Here is a 27134-nt window from a genome sequence, read left to right as displayed (position 1 = left end):
GCTGTCAGTTACTGATGGAGGCTTGGACATTTTGGGTCAATTATTGCAGAAGTTATTCTTTGGCTTCTTGGATTATCCCTAGAGATAGGGATCTGGCCTCTCCCGAGTCTGACATAGGCTGGCTTCTGGGTTGTTTATTACAGACAAAGGGTTGGCTTTCTGGGCAGGTTGCTTTAGATTGAGGGTCAGAGTTCTGTTTTTGTACACAGTCTGAGCACCATGGCCATGGTCCACGTGCATATTCAGGCTCTCCCAGCTTGGAGTTTCGGATTCCGCTGTGGGTTCACTCTTGGCCAAAAGAACTCTCGCCGCCTGGGGTCTCCCTCTGGGTCCTGTGTGGGTTAATGGGGCAGAGTTTGTACGGTATTTTGAGACCAGCGAGGCTTCTTCCATCCTCCACTCCCACTCAGCCACTCCTTCTGTGTCGTTGCCTCTCTGGGGATAATCCTGCCCTGGGAGCTACTGAAGTCAGTGCAAGTCAGGTCTTGCACGAAGCTCCGAGGCAGGGAGCATCAGTCCTTTACAGGGCTGGCGACACGTGCATTTTTGGGGGGTGGGGGGACGTGCCATGCGGCTCGTGGGACCTTAGTTCCCCGACCAGGGTTTGAACCCAGGCCCTCAGCAGTGGAAGACTGCCGAGTCCCCTGGACCACCAGGGAACTCCCAACATCTGCATTCCCCTTTGGTGAGGAGAATGGGGCATAGTAGTTTGGAAGTACTGTTAGCAAGTATCAATAGTTTGTCTTTGGGTATTTCCTTATAATTGGCAGTTTTCTTAAAGTCAAATGTTATGGCCAAAAATAGCCTCTGAATGTTTGTTCTGAGATCCGGAAACCTGGAAGGTGGCCTTAGGGGTTTCTGGGCTTCCTGGAACCTTCTGGAAACTAACAGGGAGAGCAGGGTGGAGGTTTCTGGCTCACCGTGGGCTCCACCTCAGCCATGAAAGCAGATTCTCAGCAGTACTTAGGAGAAACATACACCCCAGGTCGGCTGGTGTTCCACTGAATTAACCTCTATTAAATATTTCCACGTCCAGGTCTGTGGTTAGGGATCATCATCTGTGCTGTCTCTCAGGCTGTGTGTTTTCTAGGCTTTATTGCCCGGCTAAATTGGAAAAAAGCCTGTCAGCAGGTAACTATAATCATTGCTCTCCTCTCCTGGAAAACACACACAACCAGTTTTACCTCTCTCTCCCTTATTTTGGAAGGTTCTTTTCTCTTTTATTATAAATGCTACTTTTTTGTCATTGTTGTTTTATTTTATTAGAGTTGATTTACAATGTTGTGTTAGTTTCAGGTGTACAGCACAGTGATTTAGTTATACACACACATATATATATGCACCCCCATATATATATATATATATATATATATATATATATATATATATATGGTGTCTGTGTGTGTGTATATTCTTTTTCAGATTCTTTTCCCTTACACAAAATATTGAGTATGTGTCATTGTTTTAACTGGACTTAATTCAGATGTGAAGGGCCGGCGACCCTGGCTTTATCTGTTCCCCTTTGTTTATTCATCAGATAGAAAAACAGGGGCTCTCTTCTTCCCTGGCTCCTATGCTAAACTTCCGCCTCTGTTCCTGAAAAGCCAATTTCAGGACAAGCTTTAGAACTGGAGAGAAAGGTGGAATGCCATCAAATTTATCCTGATATTTATCCTGTTTTTATGATCTCCCAGTGTTTCATTAAGATACCTGTGGGCATCTTTGTCTGTAAACTTCCTAGGGTCAGTGTAGGGTGTTAAATAGGTGATGGAGAAAAGAGGTGAAGGACGAGGAAGGGAGAATTCTACAGGATCCTGGTCCCCGACTTGCCCTCATCTTTTTTCCATCCAACCTTCCCCACCCACTGACCCCACTAGAGAGGCTCCCATGTTACACGTCAGTTAAAGAAAATGGCTCCACTGGGGAATTAAGCAAGTGTTTGATTAGCACTGTGGTGAAGCCTGTGGATTGACTTGGTCTCGTTTTCTAGGCTCAGGTACATGGCAATTTGAAACGAAACGTGGCCCAGGACAGGACTGTGGCTCTCTCCCAGGACCCACTTTGCCCAGGCATGACACAGCTGCCCCTGCTCTTGGGATGGGCCTGTCTAGGTGTTCACAACGAGATTTGCTGCGCTGAGCTCCCACTTAAATAGGGCAATAATGTCTCAGAAACAAATGATAAGGAACACCCAATTTCAGGTAAACAGTTGAAGTCTGTTTGCTTTTTTTTTTAGTTTTTATTTTTGGCTGCGTTAGGTCTTTGTTGCTGTGCGTGGGCTTTCTCTAGTTGTGGCGAGTGGGGGCTACTCTTCGTTGCGGTGCGCGGGCTTCTCATTGCGGTGGCTTCTCTTGTGGAGCACGGGCTCTAGGCGCATGGGCTTCAGTAGTGTGACATGCGGGCTCAGTAGTTGTGGCACACGAGCTCTAGAGCCCAGGCTCAGTAGTTGTGGCTCACGGGCTTAGTTGCTCCGCCGCATGTGGGATCTTCCTGGGCCAGGGCTCGAACCCGTGTCCCCTGCACTGGCAGGCGGATTCCCAACCACTGCGCCACCAGGGAAGCCCCCGAAGTTTGTTTGCTTTAATTGCAGACACAGACACACTGCTACAGATCATTAAAAGCTGCAGGTGATCAATTCAGTACTGATGCAAGCATTTAGGGTATTTTCCTTATTGTTACTCTTCTGAGGCATCCTGAGGCTAAGTCTAGGTCTGGGTCACTATCCTGCCTGGTACTTAGCAGGCCCTCTGATGAGAAGACTCACATCTCTCCCCAGTGCTGTGAACGGCCTTGAATCATCTCTTAGGTCATCTTTCTCCTCCACTGGCCTTATTCTCTTTCTGAGATGCTAATTCGATGAGTGCTGGCCCCTTGAACATTTCCCTGAAGCCTCTTAACTTAAAGAGCTACCTTATTTGTTGCGTTACTTGGTGGGGCAGAGCCCCTGAGGACCCCAGCTGACCACAGTGGGATCCAGTCCGTGTCTGTGGGTGAGTGGACAGCACCTGCCATAGGATTTCCTTTATTCTCCACGGTAGCAACTGCTTCTGGAATTACCATTCTCCCAGCTAGCAGTGCCTACATGCATCTCCTTTTATACAGAAGAAAAACACCCTTTTAAGGCACTGAGTTCCTTTTCATCTCCAGCAGGCCCTGAAAACCATGGAGGAATGTGGATAAGAGAGGTTGAAAAAACAGAGGAGATTCAGTCGGATCAGCAGACATGCCAGGTAGAGTGTCTTGAGGTTCATCCAAGGGCCACGTGGAAATTGTCTGGGAGACAGCGGGCGCTGCAGCGAGGGCTTCTGCTCTTCGGGGTCACTGTCATCTTGCTGGTGGGGGTTTTAGTGAGAGTCTATGTCCGAATTCAGTGATGTGGCGAGACAGAGAGAGAGAGGGAGAGAGAGCATAGGCCAAGGGATGCTTCTGACCTTACCAACAAAAATTCATTGGCCCAAAGGTGGCAGTTCGTTTTCAGTTAACGTTATTCAGCTGTGCCCATGGACGTCAAGAACTGAGAGTTCCAAGATATATTTTCTGATGAAGAAAAGGAAGGAAGGTAAAAAGTACGTGCTAGTCCAAAACAACGTCTGGAAGATTACATCCACCACCATTTCAACCGAAGACCACTCTGTACCGGATACATCGAGGTATGGCTTTGTATGTTTCTTCTGCTGTTTTTTTTTAGACACAAACCCATATACCAAGGACTTAAGGATTCTTACTATGTGAATTATTTAAAATACATTTTACAATATATCTTCCCTTAGATTATTATTCAGCAGGAAACGACATTTGTTAATATTCATTTGGTACCAAGGGTGGTAGACATGCTTAAGAAACTTAAAAGGGGAGAAGACAGATTACCAAGAAGAAAGGAGTCAGGTGGCATCAATTAGCATGCTTCCTGTCAAGGGCCTGGCTTAACACGGGTTTCGATTGACATGTTGGCAGGCGCAGGGAGGGATGAAGGACCAGCACTTTGTTTCTGAGTGGTGGGCATCCCACAGAGAGAAATACAGGCTTCGAAGAGCTAATCCAGGCAAACTGGAGGGAAAAATCAGACCCTTTCCTATTCTGATAGAAGGAAGAGTTGATAAAGTTGGAAGGCAGCAAAAATGAAAAGAGTGTTCTAGGAGAGGGGAGGATGGGGTCCTGGGCAGGCCCTGTTCGTCTTGTTTGGGCCTGTCCTCGTCTTAAAAAAGGAGCAGGCTTTTAGTGGCAGAGACGCGGTATATCCGGAAGGTTTTGTGCGGCCCCATCTCAAAAAGATGAGGTTTGAATGAATGCGCCCTTCTCCTTGGCCTTGGCAATCATTGGGAAAGTCTTTGGAGCTGTGAAAATCCAATCATTGCTAACTCCTCTTAGCGGGTGGGAGGGGAGTCAACAGCGGCCTTGGATTAAGGGGTCATTCTTGGATGCCGCCTTGCCGGGCTAGCCCCGCGCCGTTAGCTTAGCAAGCCTCACTCCCTGCTAAGTACGCTGCGTTCCGGGGTGGATACAAACTGCGAGGCGTGGCCTGTGCCCCGGAAGAACAGATAACGGACAAAATGAGAAAAGGTAGCTCCTTCGAGTGAAAAACACGCCAGGGCAGATTTCGGCGGGGGGAGGTGGAGGTACTCCCTTAAGGCATCTCCACCCTCAGCGCTTCATTCCTCTTGGGTCAGTTAAGTGGAGGGTCACCTTCCAGGGACCAAGACGAAGGCTGCACCCAAGGTGGCCCTCGCGGTGGGGCCCCAGCAAAGACCCCGTCCCGGCTTTTCGTTCCCTCCCCACCGGGCACCCCGAGTTCTTCGTCACCTCCCCACCGGACACGGGGGCTCGTCGTACCCGCTGCAAATTGCGGGCGGCAGGGAGCGCAACCCCCCGGGGAGTAAATTCTTTGCCCCAGCGTGGGGGGAGACATCACCCGGAAACCGGCGAAAGCTAACTCGGCCGCCCCTGCACTGTTCCCACCCGCCCCTTCCGCGCCCCCCACCAAGGCCGCCCCTCCCCCGAGTCCCGCGGGCCACGGAAGGCGGGGGCCGGGGGCGGGGCGGGGCGGGGCCTCCCCACCCCCAATCCCGCCACCGCCCGCCGCCCCGCCCACCCACCCCCCACCCTATCTGGCCCACCGCCCCCGCCGCTTCCCGCGCACTCCCGGAGCGGGCGCGCCCGCCGCCGAGCTCCTCCCGCGACGCCATGGAGACGCCCGCCGCCCGCCGCCGAGAGCCCCTCGTTCGCCCGCGGCGGCGCCCAGCGGCCGGGGACCCCCGGCTGGCGCGAACGCCTGCGGCCTCTGCGGGAAGCGCTGCCGCCCGACGTGGGGCGCGAGACGGCGGAGCTGGCGGCGCTCGCGGGCCCAGTGGTGAGTGCGCGGCCCCGCGCCGCCCGCCCCGCGGTCCCTCTCCCCGCGGTCCCTCTCCCCGCGGTTCCCCCCCGTCCCCCGCGGTCCCTCATCCCGTGGTCCCTCTCCCCGCGGTCCCCCCCGTCCCCCGCGGTCCCTCATCCCGTGGACCCTCTCCCCGCGGTCCCCCCCGTCCCCCGCGGTCCCTCATCCCGTGGACCCTCTCCCCGCGGTCCCCCCCGTCCCCCGCGGTCCGGCCGGTGGACCAGGGCCGTCCCGCGCCGTCTGGGGCGGGAGGGTCGGTGTAACGCGCTGTCCTCCGCTTTCCTCCCCCCAGTTCCTCGCGCAGCTGCTGACCTTTCTCATCAGCCTCGTCAGCTCCGTATTCTGCGGACACCTGGGCAAGGTCGAGGTGGATGCGGTTACGCTTGCTGTCTCGGTAGGTTTTTACATTCCTTTCTTTTTTGGGGGGGGTGCGGGCGCTGACGACTTGGAAAAGCCTGGAATTTGAATTGTGTGATGCCTGACACCTGCACCTTCACAGGGTCCGAGCTTGACCCGGGGGTTCCATTACCCTATCGTTAGATTTGGAAGGAGATTGTGTCAACTACTTAGAAAAGGTGTTCTGTGTACTCAAACCATCCTATGGTGACCGACCTCTAATTGGTCTGGGGACCAGGTACTGCAAAGAATTCGTAGCAATGAGGCAAATTCTGCTGGTAGAACTAAAAGAACTGCTTTTTTTTTTTTTTTTTCTATTATGAAGTTAAACCAGATAGCTTATCTAGAACTAGGTTGACTGCTGTTAGTTTGAATTACCCAGTTCATTAAGGTGGTGCTATTTCAGCCTTGTAATAAAGTGTCTCCCTTCCACCATGGATTGAAATTACACCCCCTTTGAAGTCTCTGCATTTTTGTTGGTGATGTAGTGGAAAGCTGCCTCTCTCCTGCGTTTCATCCATGCTTTCAAAGAAGGTGAAAAGCTTCTGCTGGTAATGGCAGATGGTCTTTCCCAGTCTCAGAAAATGCCCCTCCTGTTCCCACCCAGGTGGGTAGAGCCCTAAGATCATGGCAGGGCCACAGAAGTTTTCCTTATGGTTGAGACTACTTTGGTATGTGGAATCAGACATTTTATTTACAGGTCTATTATTGGGTGAACCCGTTTGGTAGGTTGCCTTTTCATTTTGTTGACGGTTTCCTTTGCTGTGCAGAAGCTTTTTAGTTTCATGTAGTCCCATTTATTTTTGCTTTTCTTGCCTTTAATTTTGGTGTCAGATCCAAAAAATCATGCCCAAGACTTGTTAAAGGAGCTTACCACCTAAGTTTTCTTTCAGGAGTTTCATGGTTTCAGGTCTTATATTCAAGTCTTTCACCTGTTTTGAGTTGATTTTGTGTATGGTGTGAGATAGGGGTCCAGTTTCATTCTTGTGCATGCAGACTCTCCTTTCCCAGCGCCCAGTTTTGGACAACCTATCTGGTACACCATCCTGGACTTTTCCTTGTTGATCTGTACGTGGCCTCTTCTGTGTTCACTGACAACCTCAGGACCTGAGTGCTTGTCTCCTTGGGTGTGTAGGTCCACCTCCCTCCATCTCGCTGGCTTCCAGGACCCCCGAATGCACATCGGGCCCCACGCCCTGCACATTTCCACCCCTCCGCGTGCACCCACAGCAGAAGCTTTGAACTTTACACTTCCGCTCACCACCCTTTATCCCTGGAGCCCTGTCAAGGCCTCACACCTGTGCTGTCTGGCCTCTGCCCTCAAGGGGGTTTTCCATGCTGGGATCCCTCCGTCCTCGCTCACTCTGCAGCCCCCGCTTGGTCCCCTCCCACAATCCAGGGCCAGTCAGTGCCTGACCGCCCCCCCCACCGCCCCCGCTTCCTTCAGCCCTGCCACCTGGATCCCCATCACTTTTCTCTCTCTTTTTTTTTTTTCTCTCTTTTTTTTTTTAAATAAATAAATTTAGGGCTTCCCTGGTGGCGCAGTGGTTGAGAATCTGCCTGCCAATGCAGGGAACACGGGTTCGAGCCCTGGTCTGGGAGGATCCCACATGCCACGGAGCAACTAGGCCCGTGAGCCACAATTACTGAGCTTGCGCGTCTGGAGCCTGTGCTCCGCAACAAGAGAGGCTGCGATAGTGAGAGGCCCGCGCACCGCGATGAAGAGTGGTCCCCACTTGCCGCAACTAGAGAAAACCCTCGCACAGAAATGAAGACCCAGCACAGCCATAAATAAATAAATAAAATTTAAAAATAAATAAATAAATAAATAAATTTATTTATTTTTGGCTGCATTGATTGGGTCTTCGTTGCTGCGCGCAGGCCTTCTCTAGTTGCAGCGAGCGGGGGCTACTCTTCGTTGCAGTGCGCGGGCTTCTCATTGCGGTGGCTTGTTGCGGAGCATGGGCTCTAGGTGCACGGGTTCAGTAGTTGTGGCACACGGGCTCAGTAGTTGCGGCTCATGGGCTTAGTTGCTCCATCGCATGTGGGATCTTCCTGGACCAGGGCTCGAACCCGTGTCCCCTGCATTGGCAGGCGGATTCTTAACCACTGTGCCACCAGGGAAGTCTCTCATCACTCTTTTCTTTGAGACCAGCCTTCTACCTGGGCTCAGAACTATCCTTTCTCCTCCAGCCCCTTCCCTTTCACTAGTGCTACTGAATTACGATAAAGTATCCAAGTCTCTCCTTGTGCAGCCCCTTCTCTGGCCTCTATCCACTTACGCTCTTTGCCAGAAAGTCTACACTGCGTCTTCATTTTCCTTTTCTCCCCATTGCAAACTGGCCTCTATTTCCCCACTGTTCCATTTAACCTACTCTTCCGAAAGTTGCCAGTGACCCCCCCCCCCCCGCCCCGCCCCCAATCTCCAGAGACTCGCCCTCACCTGGCCGCCTTCCCCCACCTCCCTCCTGGGAACTCTTCGCACCTGTCAGTCCTCCCTGGTTCCCCTTCCGGTAATTGTGCTGCTTCTCCTCTTCCCCCTCCTCCTCTGTTTGTTGGTGACCATCCTGCCCTGGGAGCACCGTACACGGCCCCCCGTCTGCATCAGTCAGCAAGCCCTGCTGCCTGAATTTCCCACATTTCTTAAAATCACTTTTTTTCTGTTTCCTGCTACACTCTCCCAGCTCGGCCTTCATCCCTCCTGCCAGCCGCGCGGCCTCCCCTCCTCCCGCCCTGACTGCATCCTGCCCTCCCCCATTCTGCAGCCAGAGTCGCGCCCCTCCCGGCTTCTGACCTCCGGGCATCTCAGCCCCCTGCTTGTGGTGCCCACTGCTTTCTGTTACCTGCGTGTGAGGTCCAGGTGTGTCTGCCTAGACAGGGCAGGGTCACCTGCACAAAACTGTCCCTGAGGACTCCCGGGCAGCCCAGAGCCCCCTCCTCCGCGCTGTGCTGCTCTGTCTCCGCCTGCTTTCTTGTGATCGGCCAGCTCCTGTTAACTTTTGCTGAGCCTGGTACCAGCAGAAATGCGGCCCCAGCAGACATCTCAGAAATGCGTGACTTCGGAGACCCGAGCAAGCCGGCTCTCACCCAGGTGTCCCCTGAATGTTATGTTTTTCTTCTCAGCTCTATGCCTTTATGTTTTCCCATCTGTAACGTGGTGACGGTTTAAAGCATGATGATTGTGTATGCATGTAGAATCCCACGGTGCCTGTTTTTTCATTTATTTCACCAAAACTATTTTGAAACCTATCTTGGGAGGGGAATTAAGATTTTATATGTGTTTTTTGGTGATTCTTTTCCTCTTTCTGTTTTTCCCCTGAAGCACTCAATGATAAGAGGGTAACGAAAGAGTTTCTAGTTTTTGAAGTAAAAATAAAATAGGAATACACCCAGCAAGGACCTACTGTACAGCACAGGAGACTATACTCAATATCCTGTGATAAACCATAATGGAACAGAATCTAAAAAAGGATACATATACACATATATAAAACGGAATCACTTTGCTGTACACCTGAAACCAACACAACATTGTAAATCAACTATATTTCAATAAAAACAAACAAAGATTTGGTGTGTGACTAACAAGAAAAAAAAATACAGTAAATACAAACCTAAAATTATACAGACAGGCTTGAAAAGGGCATGTGGGAAGGTGGGTATGTTCCAGTCAGGCATTTGTGTGGATAAGGTCTTAGATAAGGGGGTCTGTGCCTGTCTTCCGGGGGGCAGTGGATGGCCAGACTTTTCCTTTTAATCAGCTGTTAAATTGTAACAAATTGCTAGGGAGACAGTAGACTCATTTCAAGAAAACTCTATTTATGAAAGCCAGGCCCAGTTAGAAATTTTTTTACCTTGTGAAAAAACTCTGGATATAGTATGAGAGGGTTTACAAAAGTGTTTGGTTTTAAAAGAAAAGAACATTTCCATATACCCACCTTGTTCCACAAAGCATTTGAGTTGGTTTATAAAAATACTTTCAAGGCAGATAGAGTCGGGTCCAAGACACGTGGATGGAAGAAGACACAAGGTGGGGTGGTGGTGACTGGCATCTGAGGGGCTGCAGATCTGCTCTGAACTCCCCACCCATGTGGTTCCCCCAAGTGTTCCTGAGCCATCTCTCAGGGAAGAGCAGCTTTTCTTGATGCTGAATCATAGGGAGTTTCTCTTGTAGAGTTTCATAAAGTGGACACCCTGATGTGAAAGCCCATGTCCCGGATGACGTGCTCTGAGAGATACAGTAGCAGTTCCTGTGCATCTTTTATCACACTGGCTGCTGCGAGGGGAAAGTGTGACATCAGGGCTGGGTTGGTAAAAGCTCGTTGACTTTAACCAAAGCCGTCTCTGAATAGTAACTTGACCCAGATGGACTTGAAGTTGTAGAGAAAGAATGACACCAGAGTGCGTCCATTTACCCAAAAAAGGCTCACGTGTGACATTGTTTTTCAATACAAAACTCTTGAGAAATTGGCATGCTTCATCCTTCTCTCTTCCTGGAACGCCGAGGTGTTCTGGGGCTTTTGCCCTGACGCCGTCCTGGGTGGACGCAGAGCAGAGGGTGTCTTGGGGTGGACGCCCCCTCCTGCTCTGAGGGTGGCCTGTCACCGCCTCCTGGGGGCTGGAGTCGGTGGTCTTGCTCAGCCAAGGTCATCCTGGGGCTGCCGTCACTGCTAAATGTGAGCCCAGGATGGAAACGAGGGTCTTCAGCTCCCCCCAGCCAACTCTGCTGGGCTCTGACCCTTACCTGCAGGTTACTGCTTGTGCCCTTGGTTGTCGGGGGCACTGGGTGGGGTCTGGGCGAGAGGCTGACACGAAAGTAGTGCCGTTCCTCCCTGGAGGACCAGAGCCTGGGGCCGGGCTGGCCAGCTTCAGGTCACCGTCTGAGCGATGTAAACTTGCTGTGACTCAGAGGACCCATTAAACGGGAGTCGTGGTCGTAGCATTGTGTGTGTGAAGGGCTTGGGACGGCCCTGCACGTAGCGCGTGCTCAGTCCAGGTTCGCCGTTATCTTCATTAAATGCACGCTGTAGGTCAGGGGTATCACCGTCAGGTGTTAACCACAACATTGCTTTTATTAAATACAGAAGTTGTAATGCGCCGTGGGTTTAGGAAAAACTAGGTTGTTGGCGCCCCTGGTTGACGCAGGTGACTGTGATCCTTTAGTTAGACTGTACGTCCTGTGTGACAGTCGACAAGGACAGATGTGGACACCATGTGATCTGAGACACAGATCACCAGCTGCTCCCGCCTGGTCCCCGGATGCTTGCCACACCTGGTCTGCTGTTCCTTGCAGGTTGTGAATGTCGCCGGGATTTCCGTTGGAACCGGCTTGGCCTCCGCTTGTGACACTCTCATGTCTCAGGTGAGGACCACCCTGCCCCACAGACCTTTCTTTGTCAATTATCTTTCGTTTTAGAACCAGTCTAGGGGATGGAGGACAGGCTGTGGTTTTGCGGCCTTTTGTTTGTCAGATACCCCGCTGCTGATGGCTATGAATGAAGTGGAGCTGGCTTCACTAATCCTGTCCTCTGCATACATCTGCTCAGGGCTGTTTTCCTTTTTCCCTCCTGGCTGATCCCTCCCACCCTAAAACCGTCCTCCTTCATCCACTGCCCCTCTGTCTCTCCTCTCCTTCAAACCAAGCTGCTTGAAGGTGTCCCTTGTGGTCCCTGTCTGGACACCACCCTGGACTTGGCACCCATCACTGATTCCGTTCCTGCGCATCCTCCCCCACCCCCCCACCCCCCCATCCTCAACCCGCTCAGCCACCACCGCTCTCCACCACTCCCTGGTTGCCACGGTTACAGATCCTGCCAGTGGTCCAGCCACCTCTCTGGTGGCTCCTCCTCAGTCTGTGGTGTCTGTTCTTCTTCTTCCTGCCCCTTGGAGCCCCCTGCCCTCACCTGCCTCCCACTGTGGTACATCCCCCCCCACCCCGGCTGCTGTCTCCCCCGCCGCCAGCGGTGGTGAAGACTCATGTCGCCATCTCCTGCCCACATCTCTTCCCGGGGGGCCAGCCTCCATTCTGTCCTCAGACCCAGCTCATCCAGGATTAAGCTCACCAGTGTTCCCCTGCAGAGTTCCCTCTCTCAGGAATACACCACCCGCTACTCAAGCCAGAAGCCGTCCGCTTCCTCCCCCATCTCCACACGTTAGCAGAACTGTTGATTGCTGTTGACTTTGACTCATAGTGTTTCTTGACTCTGCTCGTTTCTCTCCATCCTTACTGCCTGTCTTGGGATTGGGAGCTCTGGGCTGGTGTGCAGGCATCACCAGCGCAGAGACAGATGCCAGTCAAGGCCTTTTACTTCTGGCTCTGTCTCTTACCTCACTCACCTGATCTATAACCATAGTGGTTTTCCTTCTAGACTCTGAGCTCCTTAGGGAGAAAGGCTGTGTCCCTTTCAGTCTCTGAAGCCCTGTGGTTCAGCGTTGTGCTTGCTATATAGCAGGTACCTTGGAAATTTGTTGAATGGGTGAGAAGGAGAGAGAGAAGGAGGCAGAGATGGGTGGATGGATGGATGGATGGATGAGTGGCTGTATGATGAATGAGTGTGTAGATGAATGAATGGGTTGGGTGTATGATTGATGGATGGATGGATGGATTGTGGATAGGAGGGTGGATGGATAATGGATGGATGGATGAATGGGTGGGTGGGTATATGATGCATCAGTGGATGAATGAGTGGGTGGGTGGATGGTCAGATGGATGAATGAATGGCTGGGGCGGGGTGGTATATGATCGATGAGTCCTACCTTTAAACCCAAAGCCTGGGAGAGTGAGGACAGGGTTACATGCCAAGGAAGGAGCAGTGCTGAGCGAATGTAGTATCTCCTGAGCTGTTGCCCTCGGCTCCCATCAGGTAATGTGTGAGGGTTTCCTGAGATCGTTTTTCCAGGCTAAGCTGAACATGGCTCTGAAGGACTTAATGTAATTTAGGCCAAAGCTAACTCTGGATTGGCGTGATATAGGATATGAAATTTTATTTCAAAAGAGTTTTTTGGGTCCCGTTTTTTTTTTTTTTGCACCATTTCAACATTTCAGTCATTTTAATTCATATATATATATTTTTTAACAAAAAGGCTGTATCTTAATTTATTTCCCCACTTATCAATATATAATGGACATCTTTCTGTATTATTAAATGTACTTCCATAGTGGCACATTGTTTCCCAAATTTTATTTTATTTATTTATTTATTTTATTTCTGAGGTATACATTTTAAAGTAAAAACTAGAATTATGACTTATAACATTATACCAGAACATGTAAGATTTTTAGAAATTTCATGTAATGTCTGAAACATTTATATTAACATATTTCCATACAAATAACCCAATGAAAGTTCAGTATTAGTTGTTTTGTTTGTTTGTTTATTTATACTGCAGGTTCTTATTAGTCATCAGTTTTATATACATCAGTGTATACATGTCAATCCCAATCGCCCAATTCAGCACACCACCATCTCCACCCCACCACAGTTTTCCCCCCTTGGTGTCCATATGTCTGTTCTCTATGTCTGTGTCTCAACTTCTGCCCTGCAAACCAGCTCATCTGTACCATTTTTCTAGGTTCCACATACATGCGTTAATATACGATATTTGTTTTTCTCTTTCTGACTTACTTCACTCGGTATGACAGTCTCTAGATGCATCCACGTCTCAACAAATGACTCAATTTCGTTCCTTTTTATGGCTGAGTAATATTCCATTGTACATATGTACCACAACTTCTTTATCCATTCGTCTGTCGATGGGCATTTAGGTTGCTTCCATGACCTGGCTATTGTAAATAGTGCTGCAGTGAACATTGGGGTGCATGTGTCTTTTTGAATTATGGTTTTCTCTGGATATACGCCCAGTAGTGGGATTGCTGGATCATATGGTAAATCTATTTTTAGTTTTTTAAGAAACCTCCATATTGTTCTCCATAGTGGCTGTATCAATTTCATTCCCACCAACAGTGCAAGAGGGTTCCCTTTTCTCCACACCCTCTCCAGCATTTGTTGTTTGTAGATTTTCTGATGATGCCCATTCTAACTGGTGTGAGGTGATACCTCATTGTAGTTTTGATTTGCATTTCTCTAATAATTAGTGATGTTGAGCATCTTTTCATGTGCTTCTTGGCCATCTGTATGTCTTCTTTGGAGAAATGTCTATTTAGGTCTTCTGCCCATTTTTGGATTGGGTTGTTTGTTTCTTTAATATTGAGCTGAATGAGCTATTTATATATTTTGGAGATTAATCCTTTGTCCATTGATTTGTTTGCAAATATTTTCTCCCATTCTGAGGGTTGTCCTTTCGTCTTGTTTATGGTTTCCTTTGCTGTGCAAAAGCTTTGAAGTTTCATTAGGTCCCATTTGTTTATTTTTGTTTTTATTTCCAGTACTCTAGGAGGTGGATCAAAAAAGATCTTGCTGTGATTCAGGTCAAAGAGTGTTCTTCCTATGTTTTCCTCTAAGAGTTTTATAGTGTCCGGGCTTACATTTAGGTCTCGAATCCATTTTGAGTTTATTTTTGTGTATGGTGTTAGGGAGTGTTCTAATTTCATTCTTTTACATGTAGCTGTCCAGTTTTCCCAGCACCACTTACTGAAGAGACTGTCTTTTCTCCATTGTATATCTTTGCCTCCTTTGTCATAGATTAGTTGACCATAGGTGCGTGGGTTTATCTCTGGGCTTTCTATCCTGTTCCATTGATCTATATTTCTGTTTTTGTGCCAGTACCAAACTGTCTTGATTACTGTAGCTTTGTAGTATAGTCTGAAGTCAGAGAGTCTGATTCCTCCAGCTCTGTTTTTTTCCCTCAAGACTGCTTTGGCTATTCGGGGTCTTTTGTGTCTCCATACAAATTTTAAGATTTTTTTGTTCTAGTTCTGTAGAAAATGCCACTGGTAATTTGATAGGGATTGCATTGAATCTGCAGATTGCTTTGGGTAGTATAGTCATTTTCACAATATTGATTCTTCCAATCCAAGAATATGGTATATCTCTCCATCTGTTGGTATCATCTTTAATTTCTTTCATCAGTGTCTTAAAGTTTTCTGCATACAGGTCTTTTGTTTCCCTAGGTAGGTTTATTCCTAGGTATTTTATTCTTTTTGTTGCAATGGTAAATGAGAGTGTTTCCATAATTTCTCTTTCAGATTTTTCATCATTAGTATATAGGAATGCAAGAGATTTCTGTGCATTAATTTTGTATCCTGCAACTTTACCAAATTCATTGATTAGCTCTAGTAGTTTTCTGGTGGCATTTTTAGGATTCTCTATGTATAGTATCATGTCACCTGCAAACAGTGACAGTTTTACTTCTTCTTTTCCAAATTGTATTCCTTTTATTTCTTTTTCTTCTCTGATTGCCGTGGCTAGGACTTCCAGAACTATGTTGAATAATAGTGGTGAGAGTGGACATCCTTGTCTCGTTCCTGATCTTAGAGGAAATGCTTTCAGTTTTTCACCATTGAGAATGATGTTTGCTGTGGGTTTGTCGTATATGACCTTTATTATGTTGAGGTAGGTTCCCTCTATGCCTACTTTCTGGAGAGTTTGTATCATAAATGGGTGTTGAATTTTGTCAAAAGCTTTTTCTGCATCTATTGAGATGATCATATGGTTTTTATTCTTCAATTTGTTAATATGATATATCACATTGATTGATTTGCATATATTGAACAATCCTTGCATCCCTGGGGTAAATCCCACTTGATCGTGGAGTATGATCCTTTTAATATGTTGTTGGATTCTGTTTGCTAGTATTTTGTTGAGGATTTTTGCATCTATATTCATCAGTATTATTGGTCTGTAATTTTATTTTTTTATAGTATCTTTGTCTGGTTTTCATATCAGGGTGATGGTGGCCTCATAGAATGAGTTTGGGAGTGTTCCTTCCTCTGCATTTTTTTGGAAGAGTTTGAGAAGGATGGGTGTTAGCTCTTCTCTAAATGTTTGATAGAATTCACCTGTGAAGCCATCTGGTCCTGGACTTTTGTTTGTTGGAAGATTTTTAATCACAGTTTCAATTTCATTACTTGCGATTGGTCTGTTCATATTTTCTGTTTCTTCCTGGTTCAGTCTTGGAAGGTTATACCTTTCTAAGAATTTGTCCATTTCTTCCAGGTTGTCCATTTTATTGGCATAGAGTTGCTTGTAGTAATCTCTTAGGATGCTTTGTATTTCTGTGGTGTCTGTTGTAACTTCTCCATTTTCATTTCTAATTTTATTGATTTGAGTCCTCTCCCTCTTTTTCTTGATGCGTCTGGCTAATGGCTTATCAATTTTGTTTATCTTCTCAAAGAACCAGCTTTTAGTTTTATTGATCTTTGCTATTGTTTTCTTTGTTTCTATTTCATTTATTTCTGCTCTGATCTTTGTGATTTCTTTCCTTCTGCTAACTTTGGGTTTTGTTTGTTCTTCTTTCTCTAGTTCCTTTAGGAGTAAGGTTAGATTGTTTACTTGAGATTTTTCTTGTTTCTTGAGGTAGGCTTGTATAGCTATAAACCTCCCTCTTAGAACTGCTTTTGCTGCATCCCATAGGTTTTGGATTGTCATGTTTTCATTGTCATTTGTCTCTAGGTATTTTTTGATTTCCTCTTTGATTTCTTCAGTGATCTCTTGGTTATTTAGTAACGTATTGTTTAGCCTCCTTGTGTTTGTGTTTTTTATGTTTTTTTCCCTGTAATTGATTTCTAATCTCATAGCGTTGTGGTCAGAAAAGATGCTTGATATGATTTCAATTTTCTTAAATTTACTGAGGCTTGATTTGTGACCCAAGATGTGATCTATCCTGGAGAATGTTCCGTGCGCACTTGAGAAGAAAGTGTAATCTGCTGTTTTTGGATGGAATGTCCTATAAATATCAATTAAATCTATCTGGTCTATGGTGTCATTTAAAGCTTGTGTTTCCTTATTAATTTTCTGTCTGGATGATCTGTCCATTGGTGTAAGTGAGGTGTTAAAGTCCCCCACTATTATTGTGTTACTGTCGATTTCCTCTTTTATAGCTGTTAGCAGTTGCCTTATGTATTGAGGTGCTCCTATGTTGGGTGCATATATATTTATAATTGTTGTATCTTTCTTCTTGGATTGATCCCTTGATCATTATGTAGTGTCCTTCCTTGTCTCTTGTAACATTCTTTATTTTAAAGTCTATTTTATCTGATATGAGTATAGCTACTCCAGCTTTCTTTTGATTTCCATTTGTATGGAATATCTTTTCCCATCCCCTCACTTTCAGTCTATCTGTGTCCCTAGGTCTGAAGTGGGTCTCTTGTAGACAGCATATATATGGGTCTTGTTTTTGTATCCATTCAGTGAGCCTGTGTCTTTTGGTTGGAGCATTTAATCCATTCATGTTTAAGGTAATTATCGATATGTATGTTCCTATGACCATTTTCTTAATTGTTTTGGGTTTGTTTTTGTAGGTCCTTTTCTTCTCTTGTGTTTCCCACTTAGAGAAGTTCCTTTAGCATTTGTTGTAGAGCTGGTTTGGTGGAGCTGAATTCTCTTAGCTTTTGCTTGTCTGTAAAGCTTTTGATTTCTCCTTCAAATCTAAATGAGATCCTTGCCGGGTAGAGTAATCTTGGTTGTAGGTTCTTCCCTTTCATCACTTTAAGTATATCATGCCACTCCCTTCTGGCTTGTAAAGTTTCTGCTGAGAAATCAGCTGTTAACCTTATGGGAGTTCCCTTGTATGTTATTTGTCGTTTTTCCCTTGCTGCTTTCAATAATTTTTCTTTGTCTTTAATTTTTGCCAATTTGATTACTATGTGTCTCAGTGTGTTTCTCCTTGGGTTTATCCTGTATGGGACTCGCTGTGCTTCCTGGACTTGGGTGGCTATTTCCTTTCCCATGTTAGGCAAGTTTTCGACTATAATCTCTTCAGATATTTTCTCTGGTCCTTTCTCTCTGTCTTCTCCTTCTGGGACCCGTATAATGCGAATGTTGTTGCGTTTAATGTTGTCCCAGAGGTCTCTTAGGCTGTCTTCATTTCTTTTCATTCTTTTTTCTTTAGTCTGTTCCGCAGCAGTGAATTCCACCATTCTGTCTTCCAGGTCACTTATCTGTTCCTCTGCCTCAGTTATTCTGCTATTGATTCCTTCTAGTGTAGTTTTCATTTCAGTTATTGTATTGTTCATCTCTGTTTGTTTGTTCTTTAATTCTTCTAGGTCTTTGTTAAACATTTCTTGCATCTTCTCGATCTTTGCCTCCATTCTTATTCCGAGGTCCTGGATCATCTTCACTATCATTATTCTGAATTCTTTTTCTGGAAGGTTGCCTATCTCCACTTCATTTAGTTGTTTTTCTGGGGTTTTATCTTGTTCCTTCATCTGGTATATAGCCCTCTGCCTTTTCATCTTGTCTGTCTTTCTGTGAATGTGGTTTTTGTTCCACAGGCTGCAGGATTGTAGTTTTTCTTGCTTCTGCTGTCTGTCCTCTGGTGTTTGAGGCTATCTAAGAGGCTCAATGGGAGGCTCTGGTGATGGGTAGAGCTGACTGTTGCTGTGGTGGTCAGAGCTCAGTAAAACTTTAATCCACTTGACTGTTGATGGGTGGGGCTGGGTTCCCTCCCTGTTGGTTGTTTTGCCTGAGGCAACCCAGCACTGGAGCCTACCTGGGCTCTTTGGTGGGGCTAATGACAGACTCTGGGAGGGCTCATGCCAAGGAGTACTTCCCAGAACTTCTGCTGCCAGTGTCCTTGTCCCCACAGTGAAACAGAGCCACCCCCCGCCTCTGCAGGAGACCTTCCAACACTAGCAGGTAGGTCTGGTTCAGTCTCCCCCGGGGTCACTGCTCCTTCCCCTGGGTCCCGATGCACACACTATTTTGTGTGCGCCCTCCAGGAGTGGGGTCTCTGTTTCCCCCAGTCCTGTCGAAGTCCTGCAATCAATTCCCACTAGGCTTCAAAGTCTGATTCTCTAGGAATTCCTCCTCCCGTTGCCGGACCCCCAGGTTGGGAAGCGTGACGTGGGGCTCAGAACCTTCACTCCAGTGGGTGGACTTCTGTGGTATAAGTGTTCACCAGTCTGTGAGTCACCCACCCAGCAGTTATGGGATTTGATTTTACTCTGATTGCACCCCTCCTACCGTCTCATTGTGGCTTCTCCTTTGTATTTGGATGTGGGGTATCTTTTTTGTGAGTTCCAGTGTCTTCCTGTCGATGATTGTCTAGCAGTTAGTTGTGATTCTGGTGTTCTCGCAAGAGGGAGTGAGAGCACGTCCTTCTACTCTGCCATCTTGGTTAATCCCAAATTTTAAATAGCTTTTTAAAAAGATTATAAAGGCCAAACACATATAGAAATTTTAGGTTATCTAGAAAAGTATTTTAAAAAGTGGAAAAAAATCACTAAAATTTACCCCCGCCCATCCCCCAGTTACCTCTATTAACTTTTTGGTGAATATCCTACAAATATTTCAATCTGTGTACATTTATGCACCCACACAATTCTAGAATTTACATATGTTTTTTTCCCTCCCCTTCAACAATGTTTGGAGAATGTTCTGTTTCAGTGAAGTCAGTGTATACTTTCCCTTTTAATATTTGCATAATATTCTGTAATATGTCACTAGTATTTCCATTCTTCTGTTACTGAGTGTTTAATTTAGTCCCATTGTCTCTTTTTTTTTTTTTTTTTCATTGTCTCTTTTAATGTGTGTTGAGGTCGGACGCTTTTGGTTGAAGAAAGGGACAGTCATTCCGTTACTTGCAGAGAGAGGAGGCCTGGGCCGGGGCACTGGGGCGTGGCCTGTCCACCTGCCTGCTCTCTGTGTCCCGGCCCCCCACCTGCCCCTCTGCCGCTTGTGGGGTTCCCCTGCTTGGAGCTGCCCAGTGACCCCTCCCCTCCCCTCCCCCTCCTCCCTCCCCTCCCCTCCCTTCCCTTCCCCCTCCCTTCCCTCTCCCCTCCCCTCCCCAACTCTGTTCCAGCCCTGCAGCACCCCCAGGCCGCTCCCGCTCATTCTCTTGCCATCAGCCCCAGGGTGAGGCCCCCCCATCACCAGGTCAAGAGCCGTGCTCACTGCCGCCCCCAACACTCCATCCTCTTCCCCTTCCCGGATTGATTTTTTTCTATGAGAGCAGGGACTTTGCTCCCTGCTGAGTTAGTTCCCAGGCCTCACGGCTGTCTGGCACATAGTAGGTGTTCTAGAAGTATCTGCTGAATGAATCCGGAAGGCTCTAACATGCACCCAGTTCTTCTCACACCTTCTAAGCTCAGCTCTTTCCTGCCCGGTTCCCTGGAGCAGGGGACCAGCCGTCCCGGGCAGCCAGCTCAGCGGCTGGGGTGGGAGCAGATGGCAGGAAGCACCCGGCAGGGCTGCTGGCGGCGGGCAGGGCGCTTCCGGTGGGGGGTCTGTTCGCGGGGCAGGCGGCCCAGGCGCTGCGTTCTCCATCACTGTATTTGTGTTCCCGAGTCCTTTGGAGCCAAGAACCTAGAACGTGTGGGGCTCGTCCTTCAGAGAGCCATCCTCATCCCGATGCTGTGCTGCTTCCCACGCTGGGCCCTCCTCCTCAACACCGAGCGCCTCCTTCTGCTGCTGAAGCAAGACCCCCACGTCTCCAGGTCAGCCCTATCTCTAGCGTCACAACCCCAGGGTCGCGGTCAGTGGCTGGCTGGTTATCTCGCCTGTGCTGACATTTTCGGTCAGTCACCTGGACTTGAACCCTGTGGAAGGTGGAAGCTGTGACTCTGGCCTGCGGGACCCTGGGCTGGTGGGGACCCCCCGATGCGGATGCAGGGGGACCCTGCCCTCCGGGAGACAGGGCCCCGCCTGCCCTTCGCGGAGTTTCTCCGTTTGGCGTTTTGCACACGCACAGAGTGTCTTTCCCTGACGCGGTAGCAGAGAGGGCAACGCGGTCGCCTGACGCTTGTTTTTAGAGTCGGGATTGTTAACCCTCCGTTCTAGCAGGCTCGCCAGGGATGTCGGGGATGCCGCATGCAGGGGGGCTGTCCTTTCTGGAGACTGTTGGTCGTGCTTCCTCGTGAGGTGCAGCTGCAGTCCTGGCTCTTCCAAGAGGCTTCCGAATTTTGCCCAACTTTCAGTTCACTTGGGTGTGTTCCTTCCAGCTTCTCTGCCTAGGATGACCTGAACAACGTCAAGTCCAGCTCCCCTGAGTCAGCAGACATTTAGCAGGCCTGATGTGATGTCGACCTACGTTGCAAGGAAACAGTCACTTACAAGTGTTATTAACTTTCTCCCATATAAATTATTTTTAGTTGTAATTTTTAGAAAATACTCTGTGGATTCAGCTTGAAGACAGCATGAGCAGCAATTGTTTTAATATTAACTGGAGGCTCTTTTGTTGTCTGTTTCAGGATAGCCCAGATCTATGTGATGATTTTAATCCCTTCTTTTCTGGTGAGTGTCAACAACATCCTTGCGTGTCGGTACGCAAAGCAGCTCAGTGAACAACGCGGGCCTCCCCTCCTCTTGTTTGTTTATTTTATCAAAGTGCTATTCATGCAAAAGCTGAGCATTTCTTGGACCTGTCCTCCCCACCCCACTGATCCTCAGAGCTTGTGCCACTTTGATGTCCAAGAGCTTAAATTAAACACTGATAAGGGGAAGACATTTCCTTCCTTATTCTAGGGTTACTTTTTTTTAAGTTAATTTTTATTGGAGTATAGTTGCTTTACAATGTTGTGTTAGTTTCTACTGTACAGCAAAGTGAATCAGCCATATGCATACATATGTTCCCTCTTTTTTGGATTTCCTTCCCGTTTAGGTCACCAAAAAGCACTGAGTAGAGTTCCCTGAGCTATACAGTAGGTTCTCATTAGTTGTCTATTTCATACACTATTTTATATCAACAGTGTATATATGACAATCCCAACTTCCCAATTCATCCCACCCCCTCCTCCACTTTCCCCTCTTGGTGTCCATATGTTTGTTCTCTACATCTGTGTCTCTATTTCTGTTTTGCAAATAAGATCATCTGTACCATTTTTCTAGATTCCACATATACGCGTTAATATATGGTATTTGTTTTTCTCTTTCTGACTGACTTCACTCTGTGTGATGGTCTCTAGGTTAGGGTTACTTTTGATTCCAAATTAATCAGGATGCTTCCTGGGTTCTGCCTGGATTTGGGGAAGGACCGGCAGCTGTCACCCTCGGAGCCATTCAGATGTCAAGGCAGTGAGTGGCTTCTCTTGAGCTGGTTAGAATTTGCTTTTGTCCTCACGGAGTCCGCTCTGGGAAGATCCAAATAGTTAGCATTTGATTATCCTAGCATTTGGTTAGTGTGGGTCTGAGTCTCTGAATTTGAGGTCACATAACAAGATTAAATATCTTACTAAAAACCAGAACCGACGTAAACTGTGGGAATGAGACTATTTTTTTAATCAACGAGAGCTGTTTTTGTATTTTATCTTACAGGCCACATTCCTGTTCCAGCTGCAGGCAAAATATTTACAAAGTCAGGTACAGATTTTTTAATATTTTTACTCCATAATACTGGCAATGTGTAGTAAACATTTTTTTCCCTAACTCAACATGGTATTTCTGTTCTGTTTATTTATTAACAATAATTTGTCTGTTTACTCTGTGCCTGATACTGTTCTAAATGCCTTATAAATATATTAACTTAATTCTAATAACAATGTGAGTAAGCTCTATCTTTTCCATTTTTAGATAAGAAAACTAAGGTATGTAGATGATGTGACTTGCCCAAGGTCATACAGATTGTAAGCCAAGGAGCTGGGATTTGAACTCAGTCTGGCTCCAAAGTCTGATCTAAAGTTTTCGGTATTTAAAAGTCTGTATTTCTGGGGCGGGCTTTTCCCTAGCTTTCCCCAGTTTTGGTTTTAGGCAGACACACCCAACAGCGTGCTGAGAGTCATTTCTCGCAATCTTGCAAGAAAGTAATTATTTTACCCAGCTTTACAGAAGAGGAGAGTTAGGGCTGAAGAGGGTAGGTTCTGAGTTGGGATTCAGAGCTAGATTTTTTTCTACAAACTATTCTGCCTTAAGGATCTGCTTGTCTCTCCAACATGACAGCCCAGTGCTGGGCTAGGCCTGAGGGTTATGGTGGAAGGCGGGCTGCAAGGTGGAGTGGGCTGGAGGTCCGGAGGTCCGAGGCTCTGGGCCATCCCAGCTCACACCGCCCCTTCCCCCAGGCTCAGTGAGACTCGGGAGCCAGACCGAACCAAACGTGTGGCTCCTCGTCGTGGGGGCCACCTGGGACCTGTCCCCCACCGGCTTGCACCCTGTCCATCCGGGCCGCACCTGCAGCCCCACCGTCGGGCGTCCATCTCGCCCATCCTTAACCCCCCGACACGTCCTTGCTCTGTGCCCCGACCCTGACTGTGCTTAGACAGAGACGCACTGAGGCTCCAGCAGAGGCCTTGTTGCGCTGAGGTCCCCAGGGGAGCGGGCTTCGGTCCAAGCTCCAGGCTGAGCACTGTCACCACCTGCGTGTCCACAGCCCGCTTTCTGGCCCCGCGGGACCGGCCAGAGCGCCACACTGCCAACCGGGCCGCCGCCCACCCACCCCGACCCCCTGGTAAATATCTTAGGGAATTTTCCATAAAAGTAATGGACAGTTTTTTCTGAGGTTCTACCCCTGAGCTCTGACTGGGTAGAGTCTTGTGGATGGATGTTCCCCGCCCTAGAGAGATGCCTGGCCCCATCACATCCTCTAGGCCACCTGGTTTCTGGCTTTGCACCGGCCTCAGACTGACTCTGGCGCCTGTTTTAGGTGAGGAGGACCCAGTGTCCCACGGCCACCACCGCAGCCGTGTGCAGGGCCCCCCGGGGCCTCGTGCAGCACAGGGCAGGGTGGGTGCGGGCAGAGTGGAGAGGCGCCCCAGCCCACCAAACTCAGCCCCCAATGCCTGCGTGTCACCGTTTGTCCACGAAGCCATTGCACTTTGACAGTGGTCAGCCGTTTAAATGCATGGGGAAAATGCAGAAGTCTTACTTAAAGAAAGTAGCAGTGTCGCGTGGGCAGCAGATACAAACAAAGTGAGTAAAGTAGGAATAAAGGGATGAGCGTTTGCTGCACCCCTGCTCCGCCGCGGGCATCGCTGGGTACCCTGGATGAGGTGACCTCGTGTGCCCCCAGCCTCAGTCCTGGCACCTCGCAGGTGGTCTTTCCTTATAGACCTCACGCCAGGACCCGGCTGGCTCTTGGCGTGGTTGTCCCCTCTTTTCTCTCTGTGATACTGTCGTCACGCAGAGGCAGTTACCCACCGGGTGGGTCTGGCTCAGGCGGCACCAGGGGGGGAGACGCCCTGTGGTCCCGACTCCTGCCGTTGTTGGTCTTGGGTTACTTTGCTGTCATTTAAAATTGTCGCCTGTTTAACTCTGAATGTTCATCACCTGTTCAGGAAAACTTCAGTCTTCCTCCTGCGTTTGCCCTTCACTCTCACACGACTACCACGCTCAGAAGTGACATCAGACGTGGGGTTTTTTCCCCCACACCAAGCAATCCAGGGCACCAGCTGGGTGTTGTGCAATTTCACTCTGACACTCTGTACCTGGAGATGGCGTCAGGTCCCACGGGTTAAGGCTCAGTCTCACGTGCCTGCTCCCCTTAACCCCCCCACCCCCAGACGCTCACTGCAAGTCACCTGTGCTGACCAGTTGGCTATAAATCAGAGGTTCCCACGACCTCCTCTTGGGTTCGATTAATTTGCTAGAACTCCTCACAGAACTCGGGAACACTGTCTCTTACTGTTCACCGGTTTATTATAAAACAGCATGATAAAGGATCCAGGTGTACATCCGGGTGGAAGCGGTGCGTGGGGCAGGGTATGGGGAGGGGCTCGTGCCCGTGTTCACCCGCCTGGAAGCTCCCCGAAGCCTGCGCTGTTTGGACTTTATGGAGGCGTCCTCACAAGGGCACGATCATTCATTAGCTCCATTTCCAGCCCGTCCCCCCTCTCTGGAGAGTGGGGGTGGGGAGCCTGAAAATCGTGGTGACCGGCCCCCATCAGGAGCCCATCCTGGGTCGCCTCATTAGAACCAAAGGTACTCCTGGAGCTCTTGTAACTAAGGAATTCATAAGGCGTCAGGAGCTCTGTGTCAGAGGCGGGGTCAAAGACCAGATATTAGAATAGGAGATGCTGCTGGTGCGCTCAGCACTGCGGGGACGGCAAGGGTCTTAGGAGCTCCGTGCTGGGACCCGGGGCAGAGACCGATGTATATGTCTCCTGCTCTCTCTCACCACCCAGCTGACTGGCTCTTGAAGTGCTCACGTTCCCTGTTTGCTTGGGGCTCCTAGGGCATCATCACGCCTCCAGTGGTTACCGGCATCACAGCGAACGCCCCCAACGTGGGCACGAATGCCCTCCTGCTGTACGCCCTGCCTTTTGGAGTCGCGTGAGCAGTGACCCCTCCACCCCCGGGTACCGAGTGCCTGCTGTGTGCCAGCTGGGATGAAGGGGAGGGGGCAGCCCAGGGGGGAATGCCAAGCTGTGTCGATGGGCGGCGGGTGCCCTGGAACCCGGGAGGGAGGAACGGTGGGGCTTAGTCTGGGGAGAGCGGGGAGCTGACACCCGCCCGGAAGAGGGTGACCCCGAGCCTGGGCAGACAGGGAGGGGTGACCCCAGCAAAGGCAGGAGGTGGGCAGAGAGGCCTGTAGGGATTTTCCCGTTGTCCCTGGATTGTAAGGAATGGAGCCAGATTCCGTCTCAAAGAAGCTCGAGCAGGCGGGGGTCACACAGAGTAAGACCTCCCTGGGTGGGTGCCATGTGCTGGTCCCCCCCTCGCTTGAGGCCCCCAGAGCCTGCTTCCTCCGTGTGGCTATCGTGATCTCACCAGCACTCGTGGACCGGGCCTCAGCAGTTTTGAGGTGCTTTAGGGCAGTGTGTTCGTTCTTTTTTTCGGCTGTGCTGCACAGCTTGCGGGATCTTAGTTCCCCCACCAGGGACTGAACCTGGGCCACTGCAGTGAAAGTGCAGAGTCCTAACCACTGGACCGCCAGGTAATTCCCTAGGGCAGTGTGTTTCTTTATAAATGAAAACTGGTTTCGTGGGTCATGACCAGCACTTTGAAAAGTTAAATATATTATGAATGAAATAAGATGAAATAGAATAGAAAATAGAAGGTGGCCTGGGGGTGTTTTTCATGAGACGTTTGCTTCTATGGCATGTGGGTACTGGATAGTGACAGAAATTTAATTCTTACTGTCGGTTGCAGTAAAAAATATATACAAAAGCCGTTAATTGAAGGATTGTGCAGAGTTGGAACACAGACCAATCAATGAAAAAACATTTGTAACACCTTCCAGAAAACCGAAAGAGGCTTTGGCCGTGGGGGAGTGAAGAGTCAGGGGCCAAGTTTGAGAAGCGGTGACATTGACCCACATAAGCATCTCAGCAGGCTTCTCTGAAGGTGAACCTCAGAGACTGTCTTTTAGAAGGTTTTTTTAAACAGATATACAGAGGGCAGTTTGGGAATTAGGTGGGTAAGAGGAGAAAAACACAGGAATGGATTAAGAAATGATAAAATGTGAGAACTGGTCAGGAGAGTGAAATGAAAAAATAGAAGAGAATGCAGAGTTCCTGGGTCTCTGTGCCAGAACAGGGCACATTCTATTTGTGGGGATAAAATGTCATCCATTGATAATGCTCTCAGGTTATTTCCCAAGACAAAACAAATTTATTATAATCCTGGGAAATAAAACTACTATGACCTTAGACCAGTTGTTGAACACAGTAGCTGTTTGCCATAGCCTTTTTTTTTTTTTTTTTTAATCTGCGCCCGGTCTTAGTTGCGGCATGCATGTGGGATCTAGTTCCCCGACCAGGGATGGAACCCAGGCCCCCATGCATTGGGAGTGCAGAGTCTTACCCACTGGACCACCAGGGAAGTCCCTGCCATAGCCTTTGAACTAAGTATGTTTAAGAATTTATTTGATGGTTTATTTAAGGCTATCAGAACAAGGAAGGGTGATAAGTCTTTATGTCCTTTTGCTTTACTAGTAGCATTGGGTTCTTCCACAAAAATTCAATCTTGATGAAAAGAAAACAAATCTATTATAAGTGGATCCAGTGTTTAAAAAGAAGATAGCCCAGGAGCTCTGGGCTAATCTAATGACTGTGAGAGCAAAAGCTTATTATTTGGGAGGAATGTACTCCGGGTGATGATAGCTTTTTCTCCTTCAGAGGATCTGCCTGGGCGAACACCACTTCCCAGTTCTGCCTGTCTGCTCTTCTCTTCCTGTACGTGTGGTGGAAAAAAATCCACGTCAACACCTGGGGAGGTAATGAGGACATTGATTTCTTTCATTTTTTTCTTTTCTTTTTATTTTTTTATTATCTTCTTTTATTTCTTTTTTCAAACCCTTGTGCCGAGGGCTGACTTTCAGTAGATCGCAGCGAGGGAGCTGCTCTGCTACGTATGAAACCCCGACCCAGAAGCAGGTCGTC

The 27134-nt window shown here is 48.3% G+C and overlaps 2 protein-coding genes across 2 annotated transcripts in view; both read left to right on the top strand.

Annotated features, from left to right (window-relative positions):
- The first annotated feature begins 219 nt into the window (after positions 1–219).
- Positions 220–3374, top strand: LOC132354592 (multidrug and toxin extrusion protein 1-like). The gene is made up of 4 exons (XM_059906450.1): positions 220–277; positions 1037–1131; positions 1991–2069; positions 3151–3374. Exons 1-4 carry the CDS (start codon positions 220–222, stop codon positions 3372–3374), a joined length of 456 nt encoding a protein of 151 aa, XP_059762433.1.
- A 1730-nt stretch (positions 3375–5104) lies between these two features.
- Positions 5105–27134, top strand: part of LOC132354591 (multidrug and toxin extrusion protein 2-like) — a gene marked incomplete at its 5' end in the record, with an annotated part of 53940 nt that continues 31910 nt past the window's right edge. The window contains 8 exon segments of the mRNA XM_059906449.1: positions 5105–5347; positions 5664–5765; positions 11061–11129; positions 20173–20321; positions 21075–21117; positions 22138–22182; positions 24986–25083; positions 26871–26968. Coding sequence (XP_059762432.1) covers positions 5105–5347; positions 5664–5765; positions 11061–11129; positions 20173–20321; positions 21075–21117; positions 22138–22182; positions 24986–25083; positions 26871–26968 — 847 coding nt within the window.

Source organism: Balaenoptera ricei, chromosome 20, assembly GCF_028023285.1.
Source record: "Balaenoptera ricei isolate mBalRic1 chromosome 20, mBalRic1.hap2, whole genome shotgun sequence".
Classification (NCBI taxonomy): domain Eukaryota; kingdom Metazoa; phylum Chordata; class Mammalia; order Artiodactyla; family Balaenopteridae; genus Balaenoptera; species Balaenoptera ricei.
Note: the sequence above shows the minus strand (reverse complement) of the source record. Positions and strands in the feature narration are given on the sequence as shown.

Excerpts from the sequence above, each read along its gene's own strand:
- LOC132354592 (XM_059906450.1), top strand. The coding sequence starts at position 220 with ATGGCCATGGTCCACGTGCATATTCAGGCTCTCCCAGCTTGGAGTTTC. Across the intron at positions 278-1,036 it reads TTGGAGTTTCGGATTCCGCT|GTCTGTGGTTAGGGATCATC; the intron begins GTGGGTTCACTC and ends TTCCACGTCCAG. Across the intron at positions 2,070-3,150 it reads CCAGGACCCACTTTGCCCAG|GCCCTGAAAACCATGGAGGA; the intron begins GCATGACACAGC and ends CATCTCCAGCAG.